The following is a 26,312-nucleotide window of genomic DNA, read 5'->3' as shown; positions in this document are numbered from 1 at the left end:
CCTAGAATGTTGAGCTCTTGATTCACATGTGCCCTCCTGCCTCCCCCCCCCCCCCCCCACCCCCTCTCGAAACATGTCTGGTTCTGGCTGTTGACTTATGTAGGAATTTGCAAACTGGGCCATTATCGTTGTCAGCATCTATTCTTAGGAAGTTGAGCTGTCGACTCACATGTGCCCTCCTGCCTCTCTCCCCCCCCCCACACATGGGGTTGCTTTATGTTATTATTTACTTTACATACCCATGGACCACTCTATATTACACTTATTAACTCCATTCTCAACCACTTGTGGGAATAGAATCTAACAATTGAGTCGATGCGCAAGCGGACAAAATACAAAAGGAGGAGTCACTTTAACTCGCGACTTGAAAGACTTGTTCAGAGTTTAAAATCCAGAGACAACACTAAATGGCAGGAATAGGCAGAGCATTTCAATCTACAGCTGACATGTGAACACATCTTTACCAATGAAAGTAACTTGATTATTAAATACATTTGGTACATTTGAAAGCTCCATGAGGTGACAAGGATGTTCCATATTTTATAATACATTCGATGTGTATCCACCGGCAGCATTCTTGACATAGTCCCTGTTGAAAAGATAGTGAAAATAAATATATGTTATTCTGTTTGGATTGTATACAGGTCTATAGGTTTTTGATGTGGGAACGTACATTCCTTTCCATAGTACGTGAAACAAAAATTTGGATAATGCACTGAATGCAAATGTCCACCCACAGTTTTTGACTGATATCTAATGCAAATTTCAATGAAAATGCCTTGGATCATGCCTAAAAGGTACCCAGTGCCAGTATTCTTCTAAAACATTGTAAATGCATACTTGGACCTCTTCACACTGTCCCCAGTCACTGGCAAACGGATAATGAAAGAATTGGTAGGAAGGCTGCGTGGCCAGCGAGCCAACATGGTGGACGCAACTTGCTAAACTAGTGATCTAAGATACAATAGTTCTTATGAAAGTATCTTTAGCATAAAATGTTCAATATTTCCAAATTCCAAAAAAATTGTGTCTTTACCATAAAGTTTTCCGTAAAAACGTCTGAAGTTTTCTGGTTGCAGACACCGCAGAACTCTTCTACTGATTCTAAATGTAAAATAGATGTACATTAGCGCACCATAACTCAAAACGTCAAAAGTATGAAATTAATTTGTCCTATTTGCTGCATGTTTCCTAGTCTATTCCGATCCAATACATAGGAGTCACAAATTTTCAAAACACTTTCTAATGGCAAGACACAGTTTAAAATACTCTTGACATTAGCAACTTTATGTTACTATATTTAATACTATGTACAAAATTTACGCTGTGCCTTTGCTTAAAAATTTTAGAAACAAAAAAAAAGCTACCAAATAATCCTAACTTTAGGGTGACACTAGGGCATGACACTAACAAAACTGAAACTTGAAATGTTAAACTCAAACCTGATGACTCCATTAGCTCCATAGCAATTTTGCATCTAAAATCCTCCAGATATCGGGCATTTATTAAAATGTCTGCAACTGGACGCGGACTTATGTATGAATCTGCAAACTGAGAACAGATTTGAAAATGTTTATTATCCAAATGACCACGCTCCTGTTCAATGGACATAATAACAATTGCTCTCAATATGATCTGGGTTTGAAAGCCATCAACGCGCTAGTACCATAGTACTGCTCACTGACAAAAGCTAAGGAGAATACCAATCTGCTTCCAACGGGCACTAGAGTCTCGTTCGGATGGCATTCACAAGTGTAATCCCTAATAGCCCACTTTACTATTTGCAACTCTTACAAAGATAACATAAATTAACTTAAATAATGTATCTTTAAGGAATATCATACATTATTAATTTGGATACAACAAACTAAGGTTTCGAATATCATTATGGAAGTAATCATTACCAGCATGCAAAAAACACCACAATTGTAGCTGTCCTGCTGTTTTTGGTTACATTCTACCACTAACTGCCAGAGCTCATAGTCGGGATGCTTCAGTTCCTGTAGGAAAGCCCTTTAGAGACATATGAATGGTTAGGATCAATTTTTGAGTTTGTCTATGAGAAAAAAACAATACATATTTAACATTGTTGTCAGTAACAATGCTCAATTTTAAAAAGAAAACTCAGACATTTTTATATTTATGCAATCGTCCAAGTACTAAATAGATCGTGCAAACAATTTTAGGGAAAGGGTACCTCCAATTTTGCAAAAAGGCTCGGTAGACCCGATCATTGGTTATCAGTGAATCATAAACTATTATTTTCTTTGAAGAAGGTTTCAGTATCTGAAAAAGTCAAACAAAAGAATATGAAATCAAAACTGGGAGAGGAAAGCAAAAAGGCAAATGCTACTTACCAGTATGCATCTGTTCTTGGCATGCAGAGATGCAGATCTACACACTGTGCATAGATCGCCATCTGGTGTTGGGACCGGATGTTTGCAGTTGTTTTTCCTCTTGGAAAGTCTTTGGAAGTCACGAGATATGTGACTCCTACTTTCGATAGTATTGCGCATGGGCTTCAGCTCCATCCTCAGATTTTTTTTCACCAGCAGGCAAAGATGGAGCGTAGTAATACCAGTGAAGATGCCCATGTGTGTTGTATCTAAATAAAATAAAATTTAACAGATAAAGGTAGCCTGGGAGGCGAGTCGGCGTGTGTAGATCTGCAGCTCAACATGCCAAGAACAGATGTATACTGGTAAGTAGCATTTGCCGTTCGAGGCATAGGAGCTGCAGATTACACATTGTGAATAGATTATATAGCAGTACCCATCCTTTGCGGCGACTACCCGTATCTGTTGCAGTGGTTTGAAATAATGTTTTGAGTACAGCCTGGACCACACTAGCCTGTTGCTTAGTTTGCACATCTACACAATAGTCTTGCCTCTGCCTTCATTATTGTTGCCCCTGTAGCCGCCTCTTTGGTAACCCCTTAGAAAGGTGGATTGGGTAGGGGCCTTATATGAAGTGGAAGCTGTGTCAGAGGAGTAGCCTCTGAATTTGCTCCGAAAGGAAGAGCGGCGAAAGGAGCGCCTGGGAGGGTGTCTTTTTTCTTGGGCCTCATCCACTTGGACCGGAAGGACTTGCACGCCGGACAGTCTCGAGCTTCGTGTTCAGGGGAGAGGCAGAGGTTACATACTTCGTGAAGATCGGTGTGGGGGAATTTGGACCCACATCGAGGGCACTTCTTGAAGGGAGTCCTTTCCATTAGCCAGGACCGGAGCTTGGGTAGGCCCGAATGCAGTCGTCGACGACTGGAATCGAAGGTCTTGATCGATGACAGCCATGCCGAGTGTGGGGATCGCGATCTAAACCAATACCGCGAATTGGGGTGAGGATTGCACGTATATACAAGAACTGGAAACTGTTCGGAACCGGAGCGCGAGGATCACATCCGAGCCCGATGGCGGAAAAAAAGAACATGGAGCGGAAGCCCATGCGCAATACGATCCAAAGGAGGAGTCACATACCTCGTGACTTCCAAAGACTTTCCAAGAGGAAAAACAACTACAAACACCCGGGCCCAAAACCAGATGGCGATCTATGCACAGTGTGTAATCTGCAGCTCGTATGCGTCAAACATTAATGTTTTAAGTGATTCAATACCACTTTTTCTATCAATAAAACTCTTGAAAAATATATTGTGTGTTGGATTACTACCCTCAGAGTTTTTTTTTAAAATGTCGACACTTCAAACTATTACAAGCAGTGATATTTTTCACCAATAACTTTAAAAAGTCTGAATGATAAAAAGCAAAAGCTTGCACTTACCAAAAGGATCCAATGAACGCCAGTATTTGTCGGACAAAGAACAGTTTCCATAATATCAAAAGGTACCTGTACAGTATAAAATGTGCTCATGAATAACCAACTTACATCCAACATCCATACGTAAAGAATTACAAAAAATCAAAGATATAAATTTCAAATCAATCCTAATTGAAATTCGAAAATATACGCTTAGAAAAGAAGTACAGATTCAAACCATAATGACATGGGAAATTTACAGTACTAATCAAAACGTTCCTCTAACTCTTTTACAGTCCAACATTAATGTAATGAATCGTGAAGTTTGACAAACCCTTTGAACCACAAACAGTGAAAAGTCACATAAGAGATTTAAATATTTACCCGAAAAGATGATGAACGGTAATTGCCCATGAATATAGACGACGACACTGTTGCAGAAATTGCTAAACACTAAGGTAAAAACAAAAGAATAACATTAAACACATTGTTAATTACTTACTATTATTATTGTTTTTGGCAAGGTCTGTCTGTGTTATTAATTAAAAAATACGTACATTTGGTCTTGACATACATATTTTGCTAAGGTATGCATCGATTACCTAGAAAACAATAAGAAAGCACATGAACTTTACTAGAGGAACCACCATGTACATCCTAAGCCATTACCCATACTATACTGAGTTTAGATATTATAGAAACCAACCTCATCAACTATCCATTCGTGCTTCTTCAGAGACCAAAAAGAGGAATCATACAGTTTAATGCTCGACACTATCGCTTCCAAGCGTCCTTTGGCTGGTTTATTCCATACAGCCCAAACTTTATCCATGGCTTTAGATGCATAATCGTTCAAGTCTGTAGATACATAAGTAAAAAACATAATCTAAAACTAGTTTGAAACATATCTCCATAACATTATAAACTGACTGTCACCACAAACCTATTACTTTCACCGGGATCAAGTGGGTCATGCGGAGGCCTTGCACCCATATGGGCACTGCTGGGGGCCACAAAGAGCAGATTCCAAGACACTTCACGTCCGACCTTTGCACGCTGAAACTTCCTAAGGCATCGTAATCTGCACCCAAGCCTCAAGCCTGCTCTCCACAGCTCCCACTTAGAAAGATATGTTGTGTAAAACAAATGAAATCACCATACGGGTTAACTGGATTAGCCGAAGGCAATAGACATAGAGGTGCGCACCATATACTAAGCCAGCCACTCACAAACTAAGAAGATGAACAATTGTTACTTACCTGTAAACAGGTGGTTCTCCAGTATTGGTGTCTTTCATAGATTCACATGCTTGAATATTCCCCGTCGTCGGAGTGGGAGTCCCACGGTAAATAATATAGCAATATATAGAGCCATAATATATATATATACATATACATAAGTAATCGTATAAAACAGAGATATAAGTAAGTAATAACATCAAAAATGTCCCTATATGAAATTTCCATAGAGATACATGGAAAGAGAAAAAAGACATTCGTAGTCTATCTCTGTCATTATGTTAGTCCAAACTACGGCCAATCAGGCGCCAGCTCCTCTCTAGAACCTTCTCCTCAGAGCTTCTCACCTCAGATTTTCGTAGCACCAAAGTGACCTTAGAGTGTATGAGGAGAAGAGAGCCTCTGAAGGGAGGAGGGAGGGTCGCATGTGAATCTATGAAAGACACCAATACTGGAGAACCACCTGTTTACAGGTAAGTAACAATTGTTCTTCTCCAGTATTGGGGTGTCTTTCATAGATTCACATGCTTGAATATAGAATAGCTAGCAGTAACAATCATCATTGTTTCCATGATCACAGAGCCTTGAAATTATAATGACAATAAATCTTCTCATGCATATGACAGTACTGAATAACTGTAATTGTATAAATGCATCATATGTCAATTATAAATGGAAACAATATGGAGGCGGGGGGAAGAGGCTCACCTTATTTAAAAAGATTGCGTAGCACTGCCTGTCCTACTGCAGCGTCCTCTTCGCTTAAAGTTGCCAAGCAGTAGTGCTTAGTAAACGTGTGTCTGGTCGACCACGTAGCTGCTCTGCAGATGTGTTGTAAAGGTACTCCAGCAAATAAGGCAGTCGATGATGATACTGCCCTAGTGGAGTGCGCTCTCACTGAAGACTGTAGGGGTTTGTTTGCCTTTTGGTGGCAGAAAGCAATAGCTGCCGAAATCCATTGAGCAATGGTCGGCTTAGTAACCTGACGTCCCTTATGACAACGTCCATATGCTATAAAAAGTTGATCGGACTTTCGAAACGAACTTGTCCTACTGATGTAGAATTTTAGGCATCGCTTCACGTCCAAAGAGTGCAATCTTTGCTCTGCAGGTGTCTGAGGGTTGGCAAAGAAGGTCTTTAATATTACTGGTTCATTAATATGAAAATCAGTAGGCACCTTGGGTAGGAATGAAGGATTGGTGCGTAACACTACAGCATCCGGTTTGAACTGCAGGAACGGAGGTTTGACGGTAAAAGCATGAATGTCACTGACACGACGTGAAGACGTTAATGCCAGAAGTAGTGCGACCTTCCAAGTTAGATATTTTAGGTCGGCCTTGTGAATGGGCTCGAACGGAGGTCTCATCAATTGCGCCAACACAACGTTAAGATGCCACAACGGAGGAGGGCGTCGAATTGGCGGGAATTTCCGAAACAAACCCTTAAAAAATTGGCGGAATATTCTTGAGGAACAAAGGGAATTTGAGCCATCCTGCCGAAAACGGGAAATTGCTGCCAAGAAAACCCGTAGGGTTGCGTGAGACAAACCAGAATTAGCTAGGTGCAAGAAGAAAGGTAGTAATTGGTGCGCCGTGGAGTGTATCGGGTGGACTCCGTTAGCAGCACACCAGTGGCAGAATCTTTTCCATTTGAACTTGTACGTCCTGATTGTAGAGGGTGCTCTTGCTTGGGCCAAAATATCCCTACAATCCTGCGGGATGTCTAGATGGGCGAACTCATGGTGTTCAGGTTCCAGGCCGATAAGCTCAGTGAGGAGGGATTTGGATGACAAATTCTCCCTTCGCTCATCGTGAGCAGATCTGTCCGATGTTGCAGGAGGATTGGCTGACATTGGGACATCAGAAGCAGTTCTGAGAACCACGGTTGTCGGGGCCAGCGTGGGGCTATTAGAATCAGGTGGCAAGGCTGTCTCTTCATTTTCCAAAGGACCCGAGGTATGAGGGGAATTGGAGGAAAGGCGTACGCAAATAGATTGCACCAGTTTATCAAAAGGGCATTCCCCTGTGAGCCCTTGTGGGGATGCCAGCTTGCATAATTCCGGCATTTCCGGTTCTCCGGCGTAGCAAAAATATCCAGTTGTGGACGACCCCATATTTGGAATATCCTCTCTAGAGTGGGTTGGTGTAATTCCCACTTGTGGGTCGACGAGGAGGACCTGCTTAGGGAATCCGCTAGGATATTGGCTACTCCTGGTAGATGTACTGCTGTAATCATGATTTGATGACTGAGAGACCAGTCCCAAATTCTTTGAGCTAACCTGGACAGACTTGGGGATTTTGTTCCGCCCTGTTTGTTCACATAGTGCATACAGGTGGTGTTGTCTGTTTGTATTAGCACTGATTCTCCTTGGATCAAGGGCAGAAATGACTTTAGAGCAAGATAAATTGCCATCAACTCAAACCTGTTGATGTGCCAAGTTCTTTGCTGTGCTGACCATCTTCCCTTTACGGAGAGATCTTCCAAATGTGCACCCCATCCCTCTAATGAGGCGTCTGTCGTGATTGTCCTGTCCGGCGGCACCGAGAGAAAAGACATGCCTTCTGTGAGGTTGGCTGGATTTGCCCACCATGCGAGCGCTGACCTTATTTGATCTGTGACACGTACCATGTCGTGGAAAGAGCCCGTTACTTGACGCCACTGAACGTCCAGTGCTTCCTGAATAGGACGTGTTCTCAGCCTGCAATGAGGAACTAAGGCTATGGAGGATGACGCCATCCCCAGAAACGATTTTAACAATCTCACAGAAACGGACTCTTTTGATCGGATTAACACCACCAGCCGTAGTATCTTTTGCAGACGCTCTTGGGAAAGAAACGCTCTTGCTGATACCGTTTCCAGAGTTGCTCCCAGAAAATCCCTTAGCTGAGCAGGATGAGGTTGGGATTTCGCTGCATTTATGGACAGACCTAATGAGCGAAACACGTTCTGGCACAGAAGTATGTGTTGTTCTAGGTGAGTGCTTGACTGGGATTTTAGGAGAAAATCGTCCAGATATGGAAAAATCTGCACTCCCTGAAGTCGCAGAAACGCTATCACTGGAGCTAGTACCTTCGTGAACACACGAGGGGCCGAGCGCAGACCAAACGGTAACACCTTGAATTGGTAATCGTGTTGACCCACTCGAAAACGCAGGAACCTTCGATGCCTTTGTAATATCGGAATATGAAAATAGGCATCCTGGAGATCTATAGTTGCCATGAAATCTTCCTGCGAGAGTAGACGCAAGATGTCTACTAGCGTCATCATACGAAAGGATTGGCTCTTTAGGTATTTGTTTAGTGCCCTTAAATCGAGGATGGGCCTCCACTCCCCGTTCTTCTTTGTGATCAGAAAGAAACGGGAATAAAAACCCTTTCCCCTTTGCGATACTGGCACCATTTCTACAGCTCCCTTCTGCTGTAGAAGTCGAACTTGATGTAAAAGTTCTTTCATGTGAGCAGGTCGTGGTCTGGAGGGTGGTGTGGAAGGAGGGAATTTGGTGAATTCTAAGGCGTGTCCTTTCTTCACAATGTCCAAAACCCAACGGTCCCTTGTGATGGAGGACCATTGAGAAAAGAACAGAGAGATTCGACCTCCAACCATGCATGTCCGGAAAGAGTCACTGTCTCTTAGATGCGTTTCCTCTGTATGAGGATTTCCCTCTATACGACTTAGAAGCCTGCTGTCGGGAAGATTGCTGTTGCTGGGTATTGGAATATCGGTTGGATCCTTGATTATAGGGTCTGTATTGATTATTACCCCTTCGAAAATTGGAGGAGGAGGAGGTGCCGCGTCCGCGTGCACCACGAAAATTCTGCCATTGAAATTGAAGGTTTCCTAAAGATCTAGCTGTCTCAGTGTCCTTCTTTATGGATTGAAGTGCCTCATCAACGTGGGAACCAAACAACGCTTCGCCGTCATAAGCTATGTTAAGAATCATGGATTGTACTTCCTGACGAAAAGATGTCGATTTTAACCATCCTTGCCTGCGCAGAACAGCCGCCCCGGCAAGCTGACGGAATCCCGTGCAGGCGATGTCTACTGCACAATCAATTATCTCCGTCGATGCTGCTTCTCCTTCTTGAAGCAACTTCATTGCTTCCCCCTTAGAAGGCTCCGGTAACTGTTGCAGTACTTCTGAAATGTCAGCCCACACCTGTCGGTCATAGCGACCCAATCTGGCCAAGGCATTAGCTGCTCTTACCACAGTAGAGGCCATTGAAGAGAACTTACGCCCTATGGCATCCATTCGACGTCCGTCACGGTCCGGTGGTGCGGTGACAGTCGACGTCGGATTCTTTGCCTTACGTTGCGCTGCCTGCGTAACGACTGATTCAGGTTTAGCCTGTCCAGTGAGGCATGCTGGGGTTCCTATTGGTGCCTTATATTTTTTCTCTAATCGAGGCACCTGTGCCGGCAAGGTAATCGGTGCTTGCGTCAACTTCTTGCCTTCCTCCCAAATAAATTCCACAATAGGAATAGCATGAGTCTGTTTAAACGGCTGACTTTTGAAATCATAGAGGAAACAATCTTCCTCTCTGCGCTCAGTTGTTAGTTTAAAACGTTGCGCCGCCCTCTCCATTAATTGATGGAAATTTGCTATGTCCACTGGAGGTGAATCCCCTGTGACTATCTGAGAGGGGGATGGTGTCTGTACTTGGTAATTGTCCCACTCCGCCATATCCTCATCATCGTCATCCACATCCCCATCATCATCTGGGAGTTCACCCTCTTCTGTTTCTTCCTGCGGAGGCTGATATTGAGGCAACAACCTCTCTGGGACCTGCCTTGGTGGTGCAGACGGCAGCAGAGGTACAGGATTCTCTATTGGTATCGGTGGTATAGTTGGAACCACAGGAGTTGACGGGACCTCAGAACCTTGTGGAGGTAGCGGAAAGCGTTGATTATAGTCATCCAACATGCGTTGGAGATTAGTTATAAGCGACAAAGGAAGAGTCGCCTTTGGCTGCTTCGCAGGCACCTGCTGTATGTACACTGGATCTTCATCCTCACTGCTGTCCTGACATTTAATTATGAGGTCGGATGGGCTTTGCGCCGTTCCAAAGGACTCCGGCAGACCCTCGGACTCCTGATCAGAATCCGTAGCAAATAAAGGCGATGGAGGCTGCGCCTCTGAAAGCGATGCTGAAGATGCGTGAGGTAGCTGTTCCCTCCTTGATTCTTGGGCAGACGCTACTTTTTTCAACTTTATCCTTATGAAAGAACCTGCCGTTGACTGCTGTATGGTAGACACTGTGGATGTCTTCGGAGAAGGCCTCGTCGACGGAGCTGTCGTAAATGGAACGATTGTCGACGGAATATGCGTCGGTGAACCTTGCGCCTTTGAAATCGACGTCGACGGAACCGTCGTCGACGGAATCGTCGTCGGAATCGTCGTCGACGGAGCCGCCGTCGACTGAGTCATCGTCGTCGACGGAGCTGCCGTCGACGGAGTTGTCGTCGTCGAGGTCTTGGTCGACGAAGTCGCCGTCGACGATCCCGTCGACGGGATCTTTTTCTTCTTCGACGACGGAGTGGGCGTCGCGTTCGACGACGCCTTCGTCGACGACACAGGTAGCGTCGACGGTACCTTTGCCGCCTTCGTCGTCGACGATGTAATGGGCAAAATTGAAGTCACAGCCCTTGTACTAGTGATGGTCCCCGTCGACGAGGATAACGTCGACAGAACGCCCGTCGACGACGAAGCAGCTGATGTCGTCGTCATAGTCACCGTCGACGAGCCAGATATCGCCGATCTCGTCGTCGGCAGCATCGTCGACGAGGCGGACAGTCTTTTTCCTGAGGACTGTGAAGTAGACGCCTCTTCAGCCTGAGAACTGTGTCTCTTAGGTGACCAAACAGTAGGTGCGACAGCAGAAGTGGTAGCTGTCAGAGTCAAAGAAAGCTTCTTTTTCTTGAGGAAAGGAGATGGTAACTCCTGCACACTACTGCGCTTAGAGGCTGGTTGAGAACGGCCAGAATACATACTTTCCACATCAGAAACTGGGTTGTCCTTATCCTTCAGTCTCTGTAGCCATATTAACAGGCGGCCTTCTCTATCCTTTAATGTCTTTGTAGAAAAGGTTCTACAAATGTTACATTTTGCCACCGCATGGTCTGGGTACAAACAGTAAATACACTTACTGTGTGGGTCCTCAGAAAATAGACGCAGCTTTCCACATGAAGAACATGGTCTAAACAAAGATTTCTTACTGGAAGACATTCTGATTGAAAAAAACTGAGCAGAGCTCAGGGAGACTCCCGGTCACACGACGTGCGGTAGAAAATCTGAGGTGAGAAGCTCTGAGGAGAAGGTTCTAGAGAGGAGCTGGCGCCTGATTGGCCGTAGTTTGGACTAACATAATGACAGAGAGAGACTACGAATGTCTTTTTTTCTCTTTCCATGTATCTCTATGGAAATTTCATATAGGGACATTTTTGATGTTATTACTTACTTATATCTCTGTTTTATATGATTAATTATGTATATGTATATATATATATCCACACCAAGTGCTCGCCTTAAGTATATATATATATATATTATGGCTCTATATATTGCTATATTATTTACCGTGGGACTCCCACTCCGACGACGGGGAATATTCAAGCATGTGAATCTATGAAAGACACCCCAATACTGGAGAAATATAATTACAAAAATCTATATACTAATAGAGATACTAAAACCAAGCTGTTTGACAGAACACCCTTACATTTTCAGTGTCCACATTTCTTACACAGTTGGAACAATAAATTATATATTAATAAAATGATTAGCTACCTCACCTCCCGAAAGCACACAAGCTTGCTTTTCAGCGAAATCATTATTCTCCTCTACAACATTTTCAAGTGGGAGAGATGCTGGTGATTCATGATTCGTCATGCTTCCTGCAAAACAATTTTTGAAGGTTTACCCAAAAATCCTTTTGTAAAAAACCTGACTACTCAAACATACTACCACAAATCTTACTGTATCTAAAATAGTAATTCATAAATCCACTTTTTTTTATAAAACTGCACTTTCCAAAACATATCTTGTGGATAAACTAAAAGTCACATTCTCTTGCTCAAACTAGTACCTTTTCACCTATTAAGGAGACATTTACACAGGCTGTGGGAACATTATTCCAATACACATCCAAATTGTGTCCCATTAGTAGAAAAAAAAGCACCCTTCTATAGATTACCTTTCAAGCTCGAATAATAAGGCCTCAACATGTCGAGATTAAAAGTTCTACGTAAAGGCACGTTGCTACTGTTGATCAATTTTACACGCTTTCCATGCAATTCGACGATAGTGTAGGGTCCTGTATATTTATGCTCCAAAATCCCTCCTTTTCTCCCTTTTTGCCTGCAATTTTTGAGAAGCACTAAATCTCCTTCACTGAAAGTGCACAGCTTATATTTCTTTGAAACTCTCTTTTTAAATGTTTCTTTCTGCTTTTCCTGGGCAACTTCTATATTCTGTTTGGTCTGCTTCTGCAACTCTGATTTTCTATGTTTCTTTTCTGCGATAATCCCTGCATATTCGCTTTCAGTTGGTAGCACAAACTCAAGCTATTAAAGGAAACATAAAACTCAATCACTTATTTTTATCACAAAAATACATATTCTTTAGAAAGTAAAAGAAACATTTCGCTAAATAATTGATTGGCAAAAATTTTTTTCAATTAGCAGAGCGAAAATAGATTTACTATTTGTAAATACTTTAAAAGTATCCACCAAGTAAATGTATGTATAATTACATAACAAAGTTGCAGAATAAAACATAGATTAGAGAAATGACTGTGCAAACACAAACAAATATTTTAACAATTCATTACAATAGAAAAAAGAACTCCATTTCATACCAGATCATCGGCCACCTCACTTGGAAATCTTGCTTCTCTGCCGTACATAAGTTGAAAAGGGGAAACTTTTGTTGTGGTATGTGGCTTCGATCGTAAAGCAAACAATGCATGGTCCAAATATAAATCCCAGTCGTTCTGATGCTCATTTACGTACTTAGACAACGTGCTGTAAAATGTCGAAAGATTAACATGTGGCATGATTATTACTGGCAGTATATTATTCAAGTTTTTTTCACTACAATTTCAAAAAATGTACAGTACATTCAGAAAATTTAAACAAATGTTTCAAGATGCAATTAATATATTATAAAACACCAAACACATGATTACGATGCCGGACACGTTGTCATTTTACCGCCCATGTAGCGTAAGTGTGACCACCCGGCAAACATTCAGCGGACCCACTGCCCTCATTCAAATGAACCATTGAAATCCCTGCAGAGCTGCCAGAGCAGAATTATGAAGCATGCAAAAGTCTAAGTGGGTGTGGAACTGTCCCTCTTCCAGATGCCTTCAACTGCACACATTGTAATACGTCACTTGGACTGTAGCAACAGTTGACCGTCACACCACATCAGACAAGCTGTCAGATGCAAAAAGAACGCCAATAGAGCAACCCCTCAAGTAGTTACAAAAGTAAGAATACGAAGAATTTGCATTACCTTTTAATGCTTGCATTAGTACGCTCATCTAAACCATTTGTCTGTGGATGATATGCTGCACTCACAGAACGTTCTATTTGTAAGAGCTTTGATAACTCTGAATTAACCTAAAAAAAATAAAATTTATATATCTATATATTTTGCTCTGAAATTTTGCAGAAATAAACCTTTCAAATGTGACTGGTGAAAAACAAATACTATTTATGTATATATATATATATTTGATAACAAAATGGAAAATATCCTCATTGCTTTATCAAAATTTTAGGGCAAGATTGGTCACTCACTTCATTCACAAACTCCCGGCCTTGATCAGATAGAACCCTTTTCGGACTTCCATGGCGTAAGTACATTTGCAACAGTCTTGAAGCAACCTCGGCTGCAGTCTTTGATTTCAGAGGAAATGCCTCAACCCATTTAGAAAAATAGTCTGTTGCAGTCAGAATATATTTGTAACCTGTAGGAGTGGTTGGTAATGGTCCCATCAAATCCACGCCTAAAAGTTCCCAAACTTCTTCCACCTGTTAATATACACAATAAAAATGTTACAAACAAAAACAAGAAATAATTTTGCAATAAGAATGGATCAGTTTATGCAAGTGTCACACATGTTCAATTAATTAATTAGAAACATATCTAATGAGCTGATAGCTAATAAAGCTAAACGTAACAAATGTATAACAAACTTTGATTGGCTTTAATTCTGCGCAAATCTGGAGGGCTGGTTGTTCCTTTTGGCAAACATCACACTCTTTGATCTAAAGAAAAAGAAATGAAGATCTCTCAAGGAAAATCTAAAAACATGTCTCCAAAAAATACAAATTCATATCAACGGTTTCACTTTGTATATCAAGTGCAGACATAGTACATGTAAAAAGCATACCCTCTGAAGTAACATATCGTTTTAAACAGCTTTTATGTTTAACCACACAATGGCACAATGGATACTTTCTAGAAACTCTCACATTAAAGAAACTCTCAATCTTAATTCTTTATAAACATATTAATAATTCTACATAAATAAGATCAAAGGATGGGACAACACACCCATGATCAAAATAATAGTAAGACATTTACAATGTCAGATATTAAATTTAAAAACATGCTAACAAAACAATGGCTGAGAACTATCACAATGGAGAAATATATATTTTATAAATATTAATTTGGAGCACCACAAAATATTGTTACTCACCCATCGTTCAATGTCAATTGTCATATTAGGCCAATAAAATCGTGAGGAAATGCTTTTTTTCGTTTTATTGATACCGGAATGCCCACCAATAAGAGACGAATGAAATTCACCCAAAATTTTTTGGGCACCTTCTGCACCAATGACTACTTTTGTGTTAGTTGCTTTACCAGTGTAGAACAAGCGCCCATCTATTTACAAAACAAATACAAAAAAGCAAGTGTTTCAGTAACTATGCATGTCAAAAACAATTACAAGAACTGAACATGACTTTTCTCAACAGCCCTTTACACATTGCAATGAATAAACAATATTTGCAAAATTATTGTACCGCCAACGGTGAATTTTTTAGACAGTCTACGCAATCCATGCTTCTGGACTTTACTGAAACCTTCAGGATACACATTAAGGCTTACATAATCCAGAAGCTCTTGGTACTTAGTGGCATCCATTTCTATTGGAAAAAATAGAAAAAGATAACAAAAAGGTGAGAGAATATCAGATGTAAGTACCAAATTGTACGTGCTCACATTGGTGTAAACTAGACCGCCATTTCTTGATTAACCAATGGATACACATGATTCTTTAATGTTAAAATGAGTTATTGACATTAAAACATATTCACAAAGTGGGATGTGCTTCTAATCACAGAATGTCCAAAATACGATAAAATGTGGAAGCACAAACTATTTGTCGCACAGCCATGGAGTTTGTCAACACCACTTCTCCCTTTTTCCACAACAGCAGTTAAACAAGATGGCCGCACAGCGGTGAGGCTCCTGTAGGCTCCTGTAGGTCGGCCCATCGTACTGCCGATTTCTCCTGATCAACGGATGTGACTCCCTCCCAATTGCTGCTGTAGAGTCCTGGCGACTTCTGGCACCCTCGCTGAAATTTTGGCTGGCGAGCACCGAAGCATGCCGGAGTAGTGCCCCCGGCGGATTTTGACCGGAGCGCTGCCCATCCCGCTGGGAGCGGCGCGCGGGGCTACGCAAGCTCGCTGCTCCCACGTGGTGTGCGGGCCACAGATTGAGTGGCGGTGCTGGGAGCGTTGAACCCGGAGGGGAGGAGTGCCTGTGTCGGCTGAGCTGCTCCGGAGCAAGCTGCGGATGCTGCCCCCTACTTCCAGCAAGCCGAGGTGAGCAGAAGCCCTGACTGTGGCGGACCCTGCTATCGGCAGGCGGGACGGAGGTCGGCGCGCTCGGCACTGTGCTGTGGTGGCTGGCCTGTGAGGAACGTCGAGGGACCGCTGAACGCAGGGGCCTGCTTCCCTGGGGAGGTGGTTGCCGTAGGTGTCCCGGCGGGGCATGGCCCTGGAGATACCCCACCTGGGGGGCAGTGATTGGACTTACAGCGGTATACTTTGAGCTGCCGCCGTTGCTGCGAGGAGGCCCCTGGCGGGGGCCCCTGGATACTGCATCACCGAGTGGCCGTGGCGCTGGGAGAGGCGCCGAGACGTTGGCTGTGCTGCGGGGGCTCTCCTCCGGCCGGACCTGCTAGAGGAGTGGGGCGGTACTGCCGGGGCCCCGGCCCTAGTGCGGTGAGGAGTGCTGAGGATGCTTGCTGCCCTGCCCAGTCATACCCGAGGCTGCTCGCTCTGTGGGGCCCGGCCTGGTGGGGCCCATCGCTGCTGAGCAGAGAGGGGGTGAGTCTTGTCTTTGTGCTGGAGGGCTGAGCTGAGGGCCCCCCAAGTGTCCCGGCGGAGAAGGATACTGTCTGGGGGTGTTCGCGGCGCCACGACGGCCGTTGGGGGACTAGTTGGATGGCTGGAGCTGGGTCTACTGTGCCACTGGGACTGCCCGTGCCCTGATACCACTTGCCCCTGGCCGGCATCACTTGTGACGGCACAAATTGTTGTCCCTACCTGCGGATTGTGGCTTGCCGCGCTTTGCCTGCGACCGCCGGCTGTTGCAGAGACCCCATGCTCCGGGTCAGGCAGCTGTGGAGTGGGCGCCGCGGGCCCGAGCAGCGACCTGTGGCCACTATCAGCTGGGATCCCTTGGTGAAGGTGCGTGGGAAGCGACGTGGGAAGCGGTGGGATCCCCTCACCGGGGATCTCTTGGCCTGTGCATAGGCAGCATCTCGACTGGAGACCGGCTCGCTGGGTTGGCGCCATGGGTAAGCCTAGGCCCAAGACCGCTGACTCGGGTCGAGAATCGGCGGAGGCGCCCTCCAGCTTATCGCAGGGGGCTGCTGGAGACCCTGTACAACAGCAGCTCCAGGAAATATTGGCAGCCATAACAGACATGAAAGCTACCCTCCACCAGGACATTGCTACGGTGTCGGTCGGGCTGGGACTGCTGCGCGATGAACACAAGAAGCTGGCGGGAAGGGTCAAAGACGCTGAAACTAGTCTAGCAGAGTTACTACCGGCTAAAGCGGACACGGCCCAGCAGTTGCAAGCGCTCACGACGAGGGTGAACACCCTGGAACGTAGGGCGGATGATACGGAAGGGAGAAATAGGAGGAACAACGTTCGGGTGGTAGGTTTGCCGGAATGTGTGGTGGGGAATCTACAGACATGGCTTAAAACTGTAGTGGCCCCGGGGGGTTTGTCTGGATTCTACACTCTGGAGCGGGCCCATAGGGTCCCGGACAGTCCCCTTGAACCAGGAAGGCCGCTTAGACCAGTGATTGCCCGACTCCTCCACTACCGTGATCGGGACCTGTTGCTACAAAGGACAAGAACTGTGGGCCCTTTCATAGTGGGTAACAGCAGGGTGACGCTGTTCCCAGATTACACGCTGGAGGTCCAACGACGAAGGACCTCTTATTTGGAGGTCAAGAGAGCTCTGAGAAAGGAGAACTTGCAGTACTCCCTCTTGTTCCCGGCACGCCTCCGTGTTACCTTTGATGAAACATCCCATTTTTTTGACTCTCCTGTGGATGCCTGGGAGTGGTTGGAAAAATATACAGGCGGACTATCAGCTGTGGACCGACGCGGGCGGTCAGCGCCCCGAGGTGGGTTGAATGGCGGCACTGGTCTGCGGCGGCAGAGACGGAGTGCCCGGGCAGGGCCCTCGATTGTGCAGGCAGGGCTGGAAAGGGCGGCGGCCTTGAGGGCGGCGGTGGAGTCTGTGTCGGGCTTGCCCAGCCCGCCGGCCAGGGACTCCGATGAGGATTCAACAGAGTGGAACCGATAACTCTTCGACCAGCAGTACAAGACTTCCAGTGATCACGCCTCAGAGTGTAGATGAAATAGTCTGAAATTGTGCTGGGAGGGTTGGGAAAGCTTTGGGTACCTCGCTGTAGTAAATTGTTCATGTGCGGGATGGGAGGCTCTTGGGAGGGTAGTCTTTCCCTATGCGGTTGATGTTGGCTTGCTGGCTGGAGAGCCAACCTTGGGCCAACTATGTTCACCCATACCTCTGAAGTAGTCGTAGGAATGCCTGTTAAGTTACATATTGTTTGGATGGGTACTAGTTTTGAGGTAACTGTCCTTGGGAGGGGGCCGAGGGTGTTGAGGGATGTTTTTCGGGGTCTCCGGCATGACCATAGTGGGTTGACCTTAAGGCACTGGACATATTGCGTACCATGGGGACCCTGAACGACCTAAAGTGTATCATGTGGAATGTACGGGGTTTGCATACCATGAGCCGGCGACATAAGAAACATGCATACCTGGTGCGGAGGGGGGTGGTGCAAGTGGCGTTTCTACAAGAGACACATATCGCGGGTGGAGAGGGGTTAGCGCTCCGCCGCAGATGGAGGCGGCAGGTGTACCATACCTCGTATTCTGCATTTGTGCGAGGAGTATTGGTGTGGATTAGGGCTTGAGTACCCTTCCAAATGGGTAGTATTTACGTCCCGAACACTGAGCAGCAGGCCTTTTTCGCTTCACTGTCCCGTAAGTTGTCATCATTCTTATCCGGCCCAATCATGCTTGGGGGCGACTTTAACTCAGTTACAGATGTTGCTTGACAGGTCCCATCCGCCGCTCCGGACGGCACCATCTGCTGTGGCTGCCAGGGCCCGTGGCGCATGGCAGGCAAACTGGAGGTTGTTCGACACCTGGAGGGAGCGTCACCCAGATGAGAGGGACTATTCCTGGCGGCTTAACCCGGAGCTGTTGGAGGACCCGGTCTTCCACGAAGCAATTGGTAAAGGGGTAACAAATAGTTTCTAACCTGTCGGTGTAGTTTTGCAGCTTGAAGATCTTTCTGGATTCACTATGCTGTGCATTATTCCGCAATCAATTGGTTGGTTGGGTCCAGATTCGTAGTCTTTCTTTTGTTTTTTTGTAGCCCAGGTGGGTGTCGACGTCCCACCATTTGGTGCACCTCTCGTGACGTCATCGTGCTTCCTGCGGAAGTCCCACCTTTGGGGCGCCATCTTCAGGTTCTTTCCCCCCCCCCTTTTTTTTTTTACCGTAGGCGTTCTATTAATTTATTTTTCAACTTCTTCTTTGTTTTTTCTTCGCTCTGTTATTCCTTGTCCTTCCACCTTTTTCTCCAGCCTCATCTTCCTGGCGGAGGTGGTTGGGTTCGCTAGTGAATGCAGAAAGATCTTCAAGCTGCAAAACTACACCGACAGGTAAGAAACTATTCGTTTTGCAGCGTGAATCTTTCTGGATTCACTATGCTGTGCATAGACTTTGTAGCGGTTTGTTATCTTTGTGGCGGCTGGGTGGTAGATGAGCGTTGGTCGTGGAATATATGTTGAAGCACCTTCTGTCCTACTTGTGCTTCCTTGTTCATCTGTATGTCCACGCAGTAGTGCTTAGTGAACGTGTGCACTGAAGCCCATGTTGCCACCAGGCATATGTCCTGAATGGGCGTATTTGCCAGAAAGGCAATATTTGCTCCCTTCTTCCTTGTGGAGTGAGCTTGTGGCCCCTGCGATAGCTCCTGCCTGCTTGTTTGTGGCAGAATTGTATTGTTAGTGCGATCCATCAGGCGATGGTGCCTTTCGACACTGGTCTACCCAGGAAACTAGTTACAAAGGACACAAAGAACTGCTTGGTTTTCCTGTGCTCCTTGGTCCTCTCAATGTAGTGCATCACCACCCTTCTGGCGTCTAGAGTGTGCAGAGCCTTTTCTGCGCTTGATGTTGGGTTCGAAAGAAACTCGGTATCTGAATTGTCTGATTCATATGGAATGCCGACACCACTTTAGGCATGAAGTGCGGGTCCGTTCTCAGGACAACCCTAGCTTTGTGTATCTGGATGTAGGGCTCTTGCAGCGTCAGTGCTTGCAGCTCGCTCACCCTGCGCAGCGAGGTTATCGCTACCAGGAAGGCTGTTTTTATTGTCAGCATTTGCAGTGAGGCCTTGTGGATGGGCTCAAACGGCGCCTTGATAAGTTCAGTTAGGACCACTTTGAGGTTCCATGCCGGCGGCGTCATCCTCTTTGGTGGCGCAATTCTTTTCGCTCCTTCCAGGAATCTCTTTACTACCTGCGACGTAAAGAAACTTCCTCCTCTCTCTCAAAGTGTGTAAGCCACGATCGCCGCTAGGTGTACCCTAAGGGAGGACGAGCATAGGTTACTTTTCAGCAGGTGCGCAAACTCTAAGTCTTCAGGAGCCATGCCGCCAGGCTGAGGAGCTCTGGGTCTGGATGTAGAACCTCTCCGTTCTGCATGGAGAGCAGGTCCTTTCTTTTTGCGAATTTGTGAGGATTGCCTTGTGCCATTTCCACTATTTGGGAGAACCATGTCTGTCTTGCCCACTGTGGTGCCACTAGGATCAGTGTCATGTTGCTGGTTCTGCACTTGTCGAGCACCCTGTGTAACAGTGGTATCGGCGGAAAAGCGTATGCAAATGTCTTTGACCAACTTATCCATAGGGCATTCCCCTGAGATTGCTGTTCTGGTTGCCTGGATGCGCAGCTTCGGCATTTTGCATTCTGGCGTGTTGCAAACAGGTCTATTGTGGGAGTTCCCCACTTTTGGAATAGCCCCTGCGTTTCCCGTCCATTGAGCTCCCACTCGTGGGATGCCGAGGTCTGCCTGCTGAGCCATTCTGCCTCCACATTGTCCTTCCCTGGTAGGTGTATGGCTATCAGGTCTATCTTGAGTGGGATGGCCCATCTCCAAATTTCCTGTGCCAGAGTGGAAAGGGGGAACAATTGTGTCCCTCCCTGTTTGTTGATATAGAACATGGCTGTGGTATTGTCCGTCTGTATCAACACTCTCTGGTTGTATAGCTGCTTCTGGAATGCTTTCAGGGCTAGCAGGACAGTCTTCAATTCCAGGTAATTGATGTCTGACCGCATCTGTCGGAGTCCACAGACCCCTCACTCTGAGTTTGTCCATGTGTGCTCCCCATCCCATTTGTGATGCGTCCATGGGGATGGTCACAGTTGGGTTTGGTGGTGTCAAGCTCTTTCCTGTAGTTATGTTGTCCCTGTACCACCAAGCTATCTCTTCCTGCACTGCGTGCGTAACAACCACTAGATCCTCCCAACTCCCTCTTGCTTGTGACCATTGCTGTTGCAGCCATTCTTGGAATAGTCTCATGTGAAGTCGTACATTGGGGACTAGGTGGATACATGACGCCATCATTCCCATGATCTTGCTCACTGTTCTCACTGTCAGAACTCGCCCCTTCTGGTAGTGAAGCGTCTCCTTCAGTAGGGCTATTGTTCTTCTGTCGCTGGGCATGACCGTGCCTTCTATGGTGTTGATCTTCGCTCCCAGGAAGATCTTCACCTGTTCCGGTTCCATTGATGACTTCCCCCCAGTGTGTCAAGAACCCCAGATTTGTTAGTGTTCTTGTCACCCGTTCTGCGTGTTCCTCGCACTTGTTGCGAGTGCTTGCTTTGATTAGCCAGTCGTCTAGGTAAGGATACACATGAATCCCCTCCCTCCGTAGGTACGCTGCTACTGCCACAAGGCATTTCGTGAATACCCTTGGGGCTGACTTCAGACCGAATGCCAGGGTTGTGAACTGGTAATGGTCCTGATTCATGTTGAATCTTAAAAGTTATGTGTCGTCTGTTCATTGGGATGTGCAGGTAGGCATCTTTGAGATCCACGGTGGACATGAAGTCTCCGCCTCGTATTTGGGGTAGCACTTCTTGCAGTGATGTCATTTTGAATTTTTGCGTCTTTATGAATTTGTTTAGGAATCGTAGGTCCAGGATGGGTCGTAGAGATTCGGCTACTTTTGGTACCAGGAAGTACTTTGAGTACACTCCCTTGTTCCTTTCTCTGCATGGCACTGGTTCTATGGCCCCCTTTGAGTAGTTGTAGTGTCTCCTCTCTGAGTTGAGCAAGCTCTTGACCCGATCGCTGCTTTCTCTTTGATTTTTTTGTTTGGAGGCCTTTTCTCCAACTCTATGCTGTATCCGTGCTGTATGACGTTTAGTATCCATTTGTATGAGGTTATTTGTTGCCATTGTTGAAGGTAGAGGCCCAGTCTTTCGCCTACCGGTGTTGCATGTTCGTAGGCGCTTACATTGCGCTTCACCCCTCGGGGTATGTTGGGGGTGAGCGTCTTTTTGCGTGCAAAGTCACTTAGATGAGGGTTGATGTCCCCCTCTCCTTCTTTGGCAACGTACGTTTCCCCTCCCGTGAAAGGACTGGCCTCGAGGCTGGTACTGCCAGTTCTGCTTCTGCTGTCCTTGCTGGAATGTCTGGTGTGACACTCCCTGCTGGTTACCTCTCCTTCCGTAGGGTCTCAGAGCTGGGGTGCCTCTTCTCATCCCTCTGAATTGCAGGGCCCCCATGGACATTGCCGTCTTATTTTCCTTCTTCAGTTGGGTGAGCTTCTCGTCCACTGGTGCCCCAAACAGCGTTTCACCATTGAAAGGGGTGTTCAGTATGTTGTTCTGGACCTCCTGCTAGAATCCAGAAATTCTGAGCCAGGCCTGCCTCCTTTCAGTGATCCCTATGGACATTAGTCTGCTCGAAGTCTCAGCCCCGTTCAATGCAGTCTCAATGCATGAGTTGGCGATATTCTTCCCCTCCTCCACTAGATGGGAAGCCCTTTGACGGTACTCTTCTGGGAGATGCTTGATTAGTTCCCCCATCTCATCCCAATGCTGGTACTGGTGCCTGTTCAGAAGCACATTCGGGTTTGCCATGCGCCAGTGCATTGCGGCGTTTATTTCTACCTCCCTTCCAGTGAGGTCCATCCTTCTGCTTTCCTTATCAGGAGGTGGGCCCGAGGTCGCCGGAACATTGGCTCTCTTCCTGGCCGTGGAAGCAATGATGGAGATGGCAGCGACCGATCCCTTGATGTAAGGAGGATCCAGCGAGGAATGCTTGTACTTCTTTTCCGTTCTGGCCGTGATGGACCGGCATGTTGCAGGGTCCTTAAACGCCTCCTTCCCTTGGTTCATCACGCTTTGGAGCATGGGGAAGAACTGGCTCCTCGTCTGGATGGGGAGCCGAGTCTCGAGGAGGAAATCAGCTTTCGGCTTCTCCTCGTCCAATTTCTCCCCAAAAGCTGCTGCAGCATTCTTGACGACCATGTTGTATGCCCCGATGTCGTCTGGCGGCGAAGGCCACGAAGGATAAGTGTCCACAGGCTCTTCGGGATTTTCGGCGTCGATGTCCTGCCATTCCAGCTCATGAGTCATCGACGGCGCCAAGCCGCAGAACGACTGCTGATCCTCTTCCTCATCTTCACCCTCATAGTAGGGGCCTTCTTCCTCCTTTTCAGGGTCTCTCGACTGCTCTTCGGCGTTGAATTCTTCCTGTTCCTCGATCTTGACGACGTCCGTCGACGGGATGGTTAGGATTTTGAATTTTTTCATTCTTTCGTCGAACTCCTTTTTCCTCTGAAGGATGCTCTCCATCTCCGCCTCGAGCCTTCTCTTTTTTCTCCATTTCGGAGATGTGTTCGGCCTTGTCTTTTGTCGCCGAACGCCCCACCTCGTGGGTCTGCTTCGACGAACTCTGCCTTTCGGCGGCCTTCGGCACCTGGGAGTCCTTCTCGAAGGATCCGCTCGCCCTTCTGTCCTTGGATCCACCCGTGGTCATCCTTTTGAGGACTTTGACTCTGATTTTTGAGAGTCACTTTTATTTTTTCTGGGCCCTTTCGGGGGTTTTGTACTCGACGTGTCTCTTACCTAGTCAGACGTTTTCTTGTCGGTCTCTGCGACCGTGAAGATATCAGGTCCCTCGGCAATGTTGTCTTCATAGTCGGTGGAGAGGCCCAGATCGTACATCGACGGGGCCTTACCCTTGCCTTCCATGCTGAAGTTGGCTCTCCTCTGTCGTTCGCTCACCCGGAGTGTCTTCGGCGTGAATGCGGAACAGGCGTTGCAGTCCTTGCTCTGGTGGTCGATCGGCAGGCAAAGGTTGCAGACCGGGTGCTGGTCCTTCTGCGCGTACTTGTGGCAGTTAGGGTAGAATTTAAATGGTGTCTTGTCCATTGCGCTCAGAGCCTCTGAGTGCGCATTTTCCTATGGGCGTCAAAGAATTGCGAGGATCTCCTCCTTATTCGCCGTCCCGGCTGTAATTCCTTCCTCTGTAGTCTTCTGAAAAGTCTCTTCAATGAAACTCGCCTATTTTCCTTCTTCCTTCGTTTAAAACTCTGGAGCTTCTCGATGACGATCCAGACCCAACGGCGGAAAAAATAATCTGAAGATGGCGCCCCAAAGGTGGGACTTCCGCAGGAAGCACGACGACGTCACAAGAGGTGCACCAAATGGTGGGACGTCAACGCCCACCTGGGCTACAAAAAAACTAAAAAAACATTTAAAAAAAAGAAAGACTACGAATCCGGACCCAACCACCAGATCGCGGAATAATGCACAGCATAGTGAATCCAGAAAGATTCACGCTGCAAAACCCAGTACTTCCAGGAGAACATGGGTACTGCCTCCTCGCTCGAGGTAGAGTGGGACGCCTTCAAAGTGGTAGTAAGAGGGCTCTGTATTGCGCAGAAGATTGGGGTACGGAGGGTCCTCCTTCAGGACATAGATGCTGCGAATCAGCGCCTGCGCATCCTGGAGCGTACTCGCCCAGGGCGCCCGGAGGGGCAGGGGGAACTGTTGGAGTCCCGCGAGGCAGTGGCGGTGGGGGTTGAGAGGTTACAATGTTACGACCATAAGCAAGATCTGACTAGAGCTCATGCGGAGCGTGACAAACCCGGTGCATTGTTGCCGTGACTTGCAAATCCCTTGAAGCAGTCGGGCCCTGTATTGGCACTAACTGACCCAACAGGGGAGATGTGTTACACCCAACAGGGCATAAACTCTATCTTCGCTGGTTATTACGAGAAACTGTATGCCAGTAGAGTAGACTTAGATGAAGACCGACTGGGGAGATTCTTGGCTGGAGGGGATTTACCAGCTCTTAACAAGGGGGAGGCGGATTTGCTGGGCCAGGCCGTTACACTCGGGGAGGTCCAGAGTGCAATCAAACACATGGCACGGAAGAAGTCTCCTGGAGTGGATGGGCTTCCCATCAAATTTTACGCAGCTTATGTCGACGTATTGGCGCCTAGGCTGGTGTCCCTCTATAATAAGTCGAGGGCAGTGGGTAGGCTTCCTGCTACGATGCGGGAGGCTGCTGCTGAAACCTGGGAAGTCCCCCTCTGACGTGACTGATTACCATCCACTGGCTATGCTCACCACCGATTAGTCTTCGGTCGGATAATGGCCTCTCGGCTCCTGCCCTGTATGACTCGGCTGGTTCATGTAGACCAGGCAGGGTTTATCCCCAAACGAAATACGGCCGCCAACGGTCGGCGCCTCCTCCGGGTGTTGGAGGCAGATTCGCATAAATCGCACACTGCAGCCGTTTTCTCGGTCGACATAGAAAAGGCCTTTGACAGCCTGGAACGGCCGTATTTATTTCAGGTCCTGCGTGACTTTGGGCTGGGGGATCGCTTCGTGGCCTGGACGGCGTTGTTGTACAGGGATTCCACGGCCCGCACTAGAACGGGGGGGGGGTTAATATCCTCCCCCTGTGGGGTGGGCAGGGGGACGCGCCTGGGGTGCCCTTTATCGCTGCTGCTGTTCGCACTGGACATAGAGCCAATTGCAGCTCAGGCCCGAATGGGGAGTTGGTTCGGGGGTCTCTGGGTGAATGATGATACCCACTACATAGCGCTGTATGCGGAGGACCTCCTCCTGTTTTTAAATAATACCCGGGGGGACCTGGTGGGAGCCAAGAGGTTGCTTAGTTGGATCGAGGACTTAGCAGATCTGAAGGTGAATTGGTGTAAATCGTGTCTCTTTCCAGCCTCCAAGATAGCGGGAGGCCCCCGGGCTACAGAGGAGGAACGATGGGAATATACCTGTATAGCATACTTGGGGACGCGCATCTACCATGACCTCACAGACTTAGTGGAGGGCAATGTTGGCAGGGCGGTACGTGGTCTTCGAGGTAGCATGGACTTCTGGCAATCACTGCCGCTGTCCCGGATGGGAAGGGTGGCACTTCTCAAGATGGTGGCACTCCCCAGGCTGTTGTATTATTTCAGGACGCTGCCAGTATGGGTCCCGGCATCGATGTTTAAACGACTCCAGCAGATGATCACGAGGTTCCTATGGAATGCCGGACGACGTCAGGTAGCGTTACATAAGTTGATGAGACAGCGGGGCGAGGGCGGATTGGCGGTTCCAGATCTGGAGACCTATTACTTAGCCGCTCAGTTGCAGTGGTTGACCCAGGCGGTGGCTCGAGAGTTCCGAGGCATTGGTGATGGCGCGGGAGGGCGGAT

At 46.9% G+C, this 26,312-nt stretch overlaps 2 protein-coding genes across 8 annotated transcripts in view; one reads left to right on the top strand and one right to left on the bottom strand.

Annotated features, from left to right (window-relative positions):
* MAGI3 (membrane associated guanylate kinase, WW and PDZ domain containing 3) overlaps positions 1–26,312 on the top strand; it is a 2,362,625-nt gene that overhangs the window by 1,313,821 nt on the left and 1,022,492 nt on the right. The gene's annotated exons all lie outside the window — the stretch shown is intronic.
* On the bottom strand, positions 82–16,811 carry LOC146872013 (uncharacterized). Its single transcript, XM_085599735.1, has 15 exons — positions 16,745–16,811; positions 15,027–15,149; positions 14,699–14,886; positions 13,791–14,024; positions 12,179–12,548; positions 11,778–11,879; positions 4,457–4,608; positions 4,308–4,352; positions 4,135–4,203; positions 3,775–3,840; positions 2,198–2,286; positions 1,905–2,013; positions 1,443–1,551; positions 1,037–1,104; positions 82–589 (listed from the first exon to the last, which is right to left on the bottom strand). Exons 1-15 carry the CDS (start codon positions 16,809–16,811, stop codon positions 485–487), a joined length of 1,896 nt encoding a protein of 631 aa, XP_085455861.1. The 3' UTR covers positions 82–484.

This window comes from Triturus cristatus, chromosome 1_1 (assembly GCF_964204655.1).
Source record: "Triturus cristatus chromosome 1_1, aTriCri1.1, whole genome shotgun sequence".
Lineage (NCBI taxonomy): Eukaryota > Metazoa > Chordata > Amphibia > Caudata > Salamandridae > Triturus > Triturus cristatus.
Note: the sequence above shows the minus strand (reverse complement) of the source record. Positions and strands in the feature narration are given on the sequence as shown.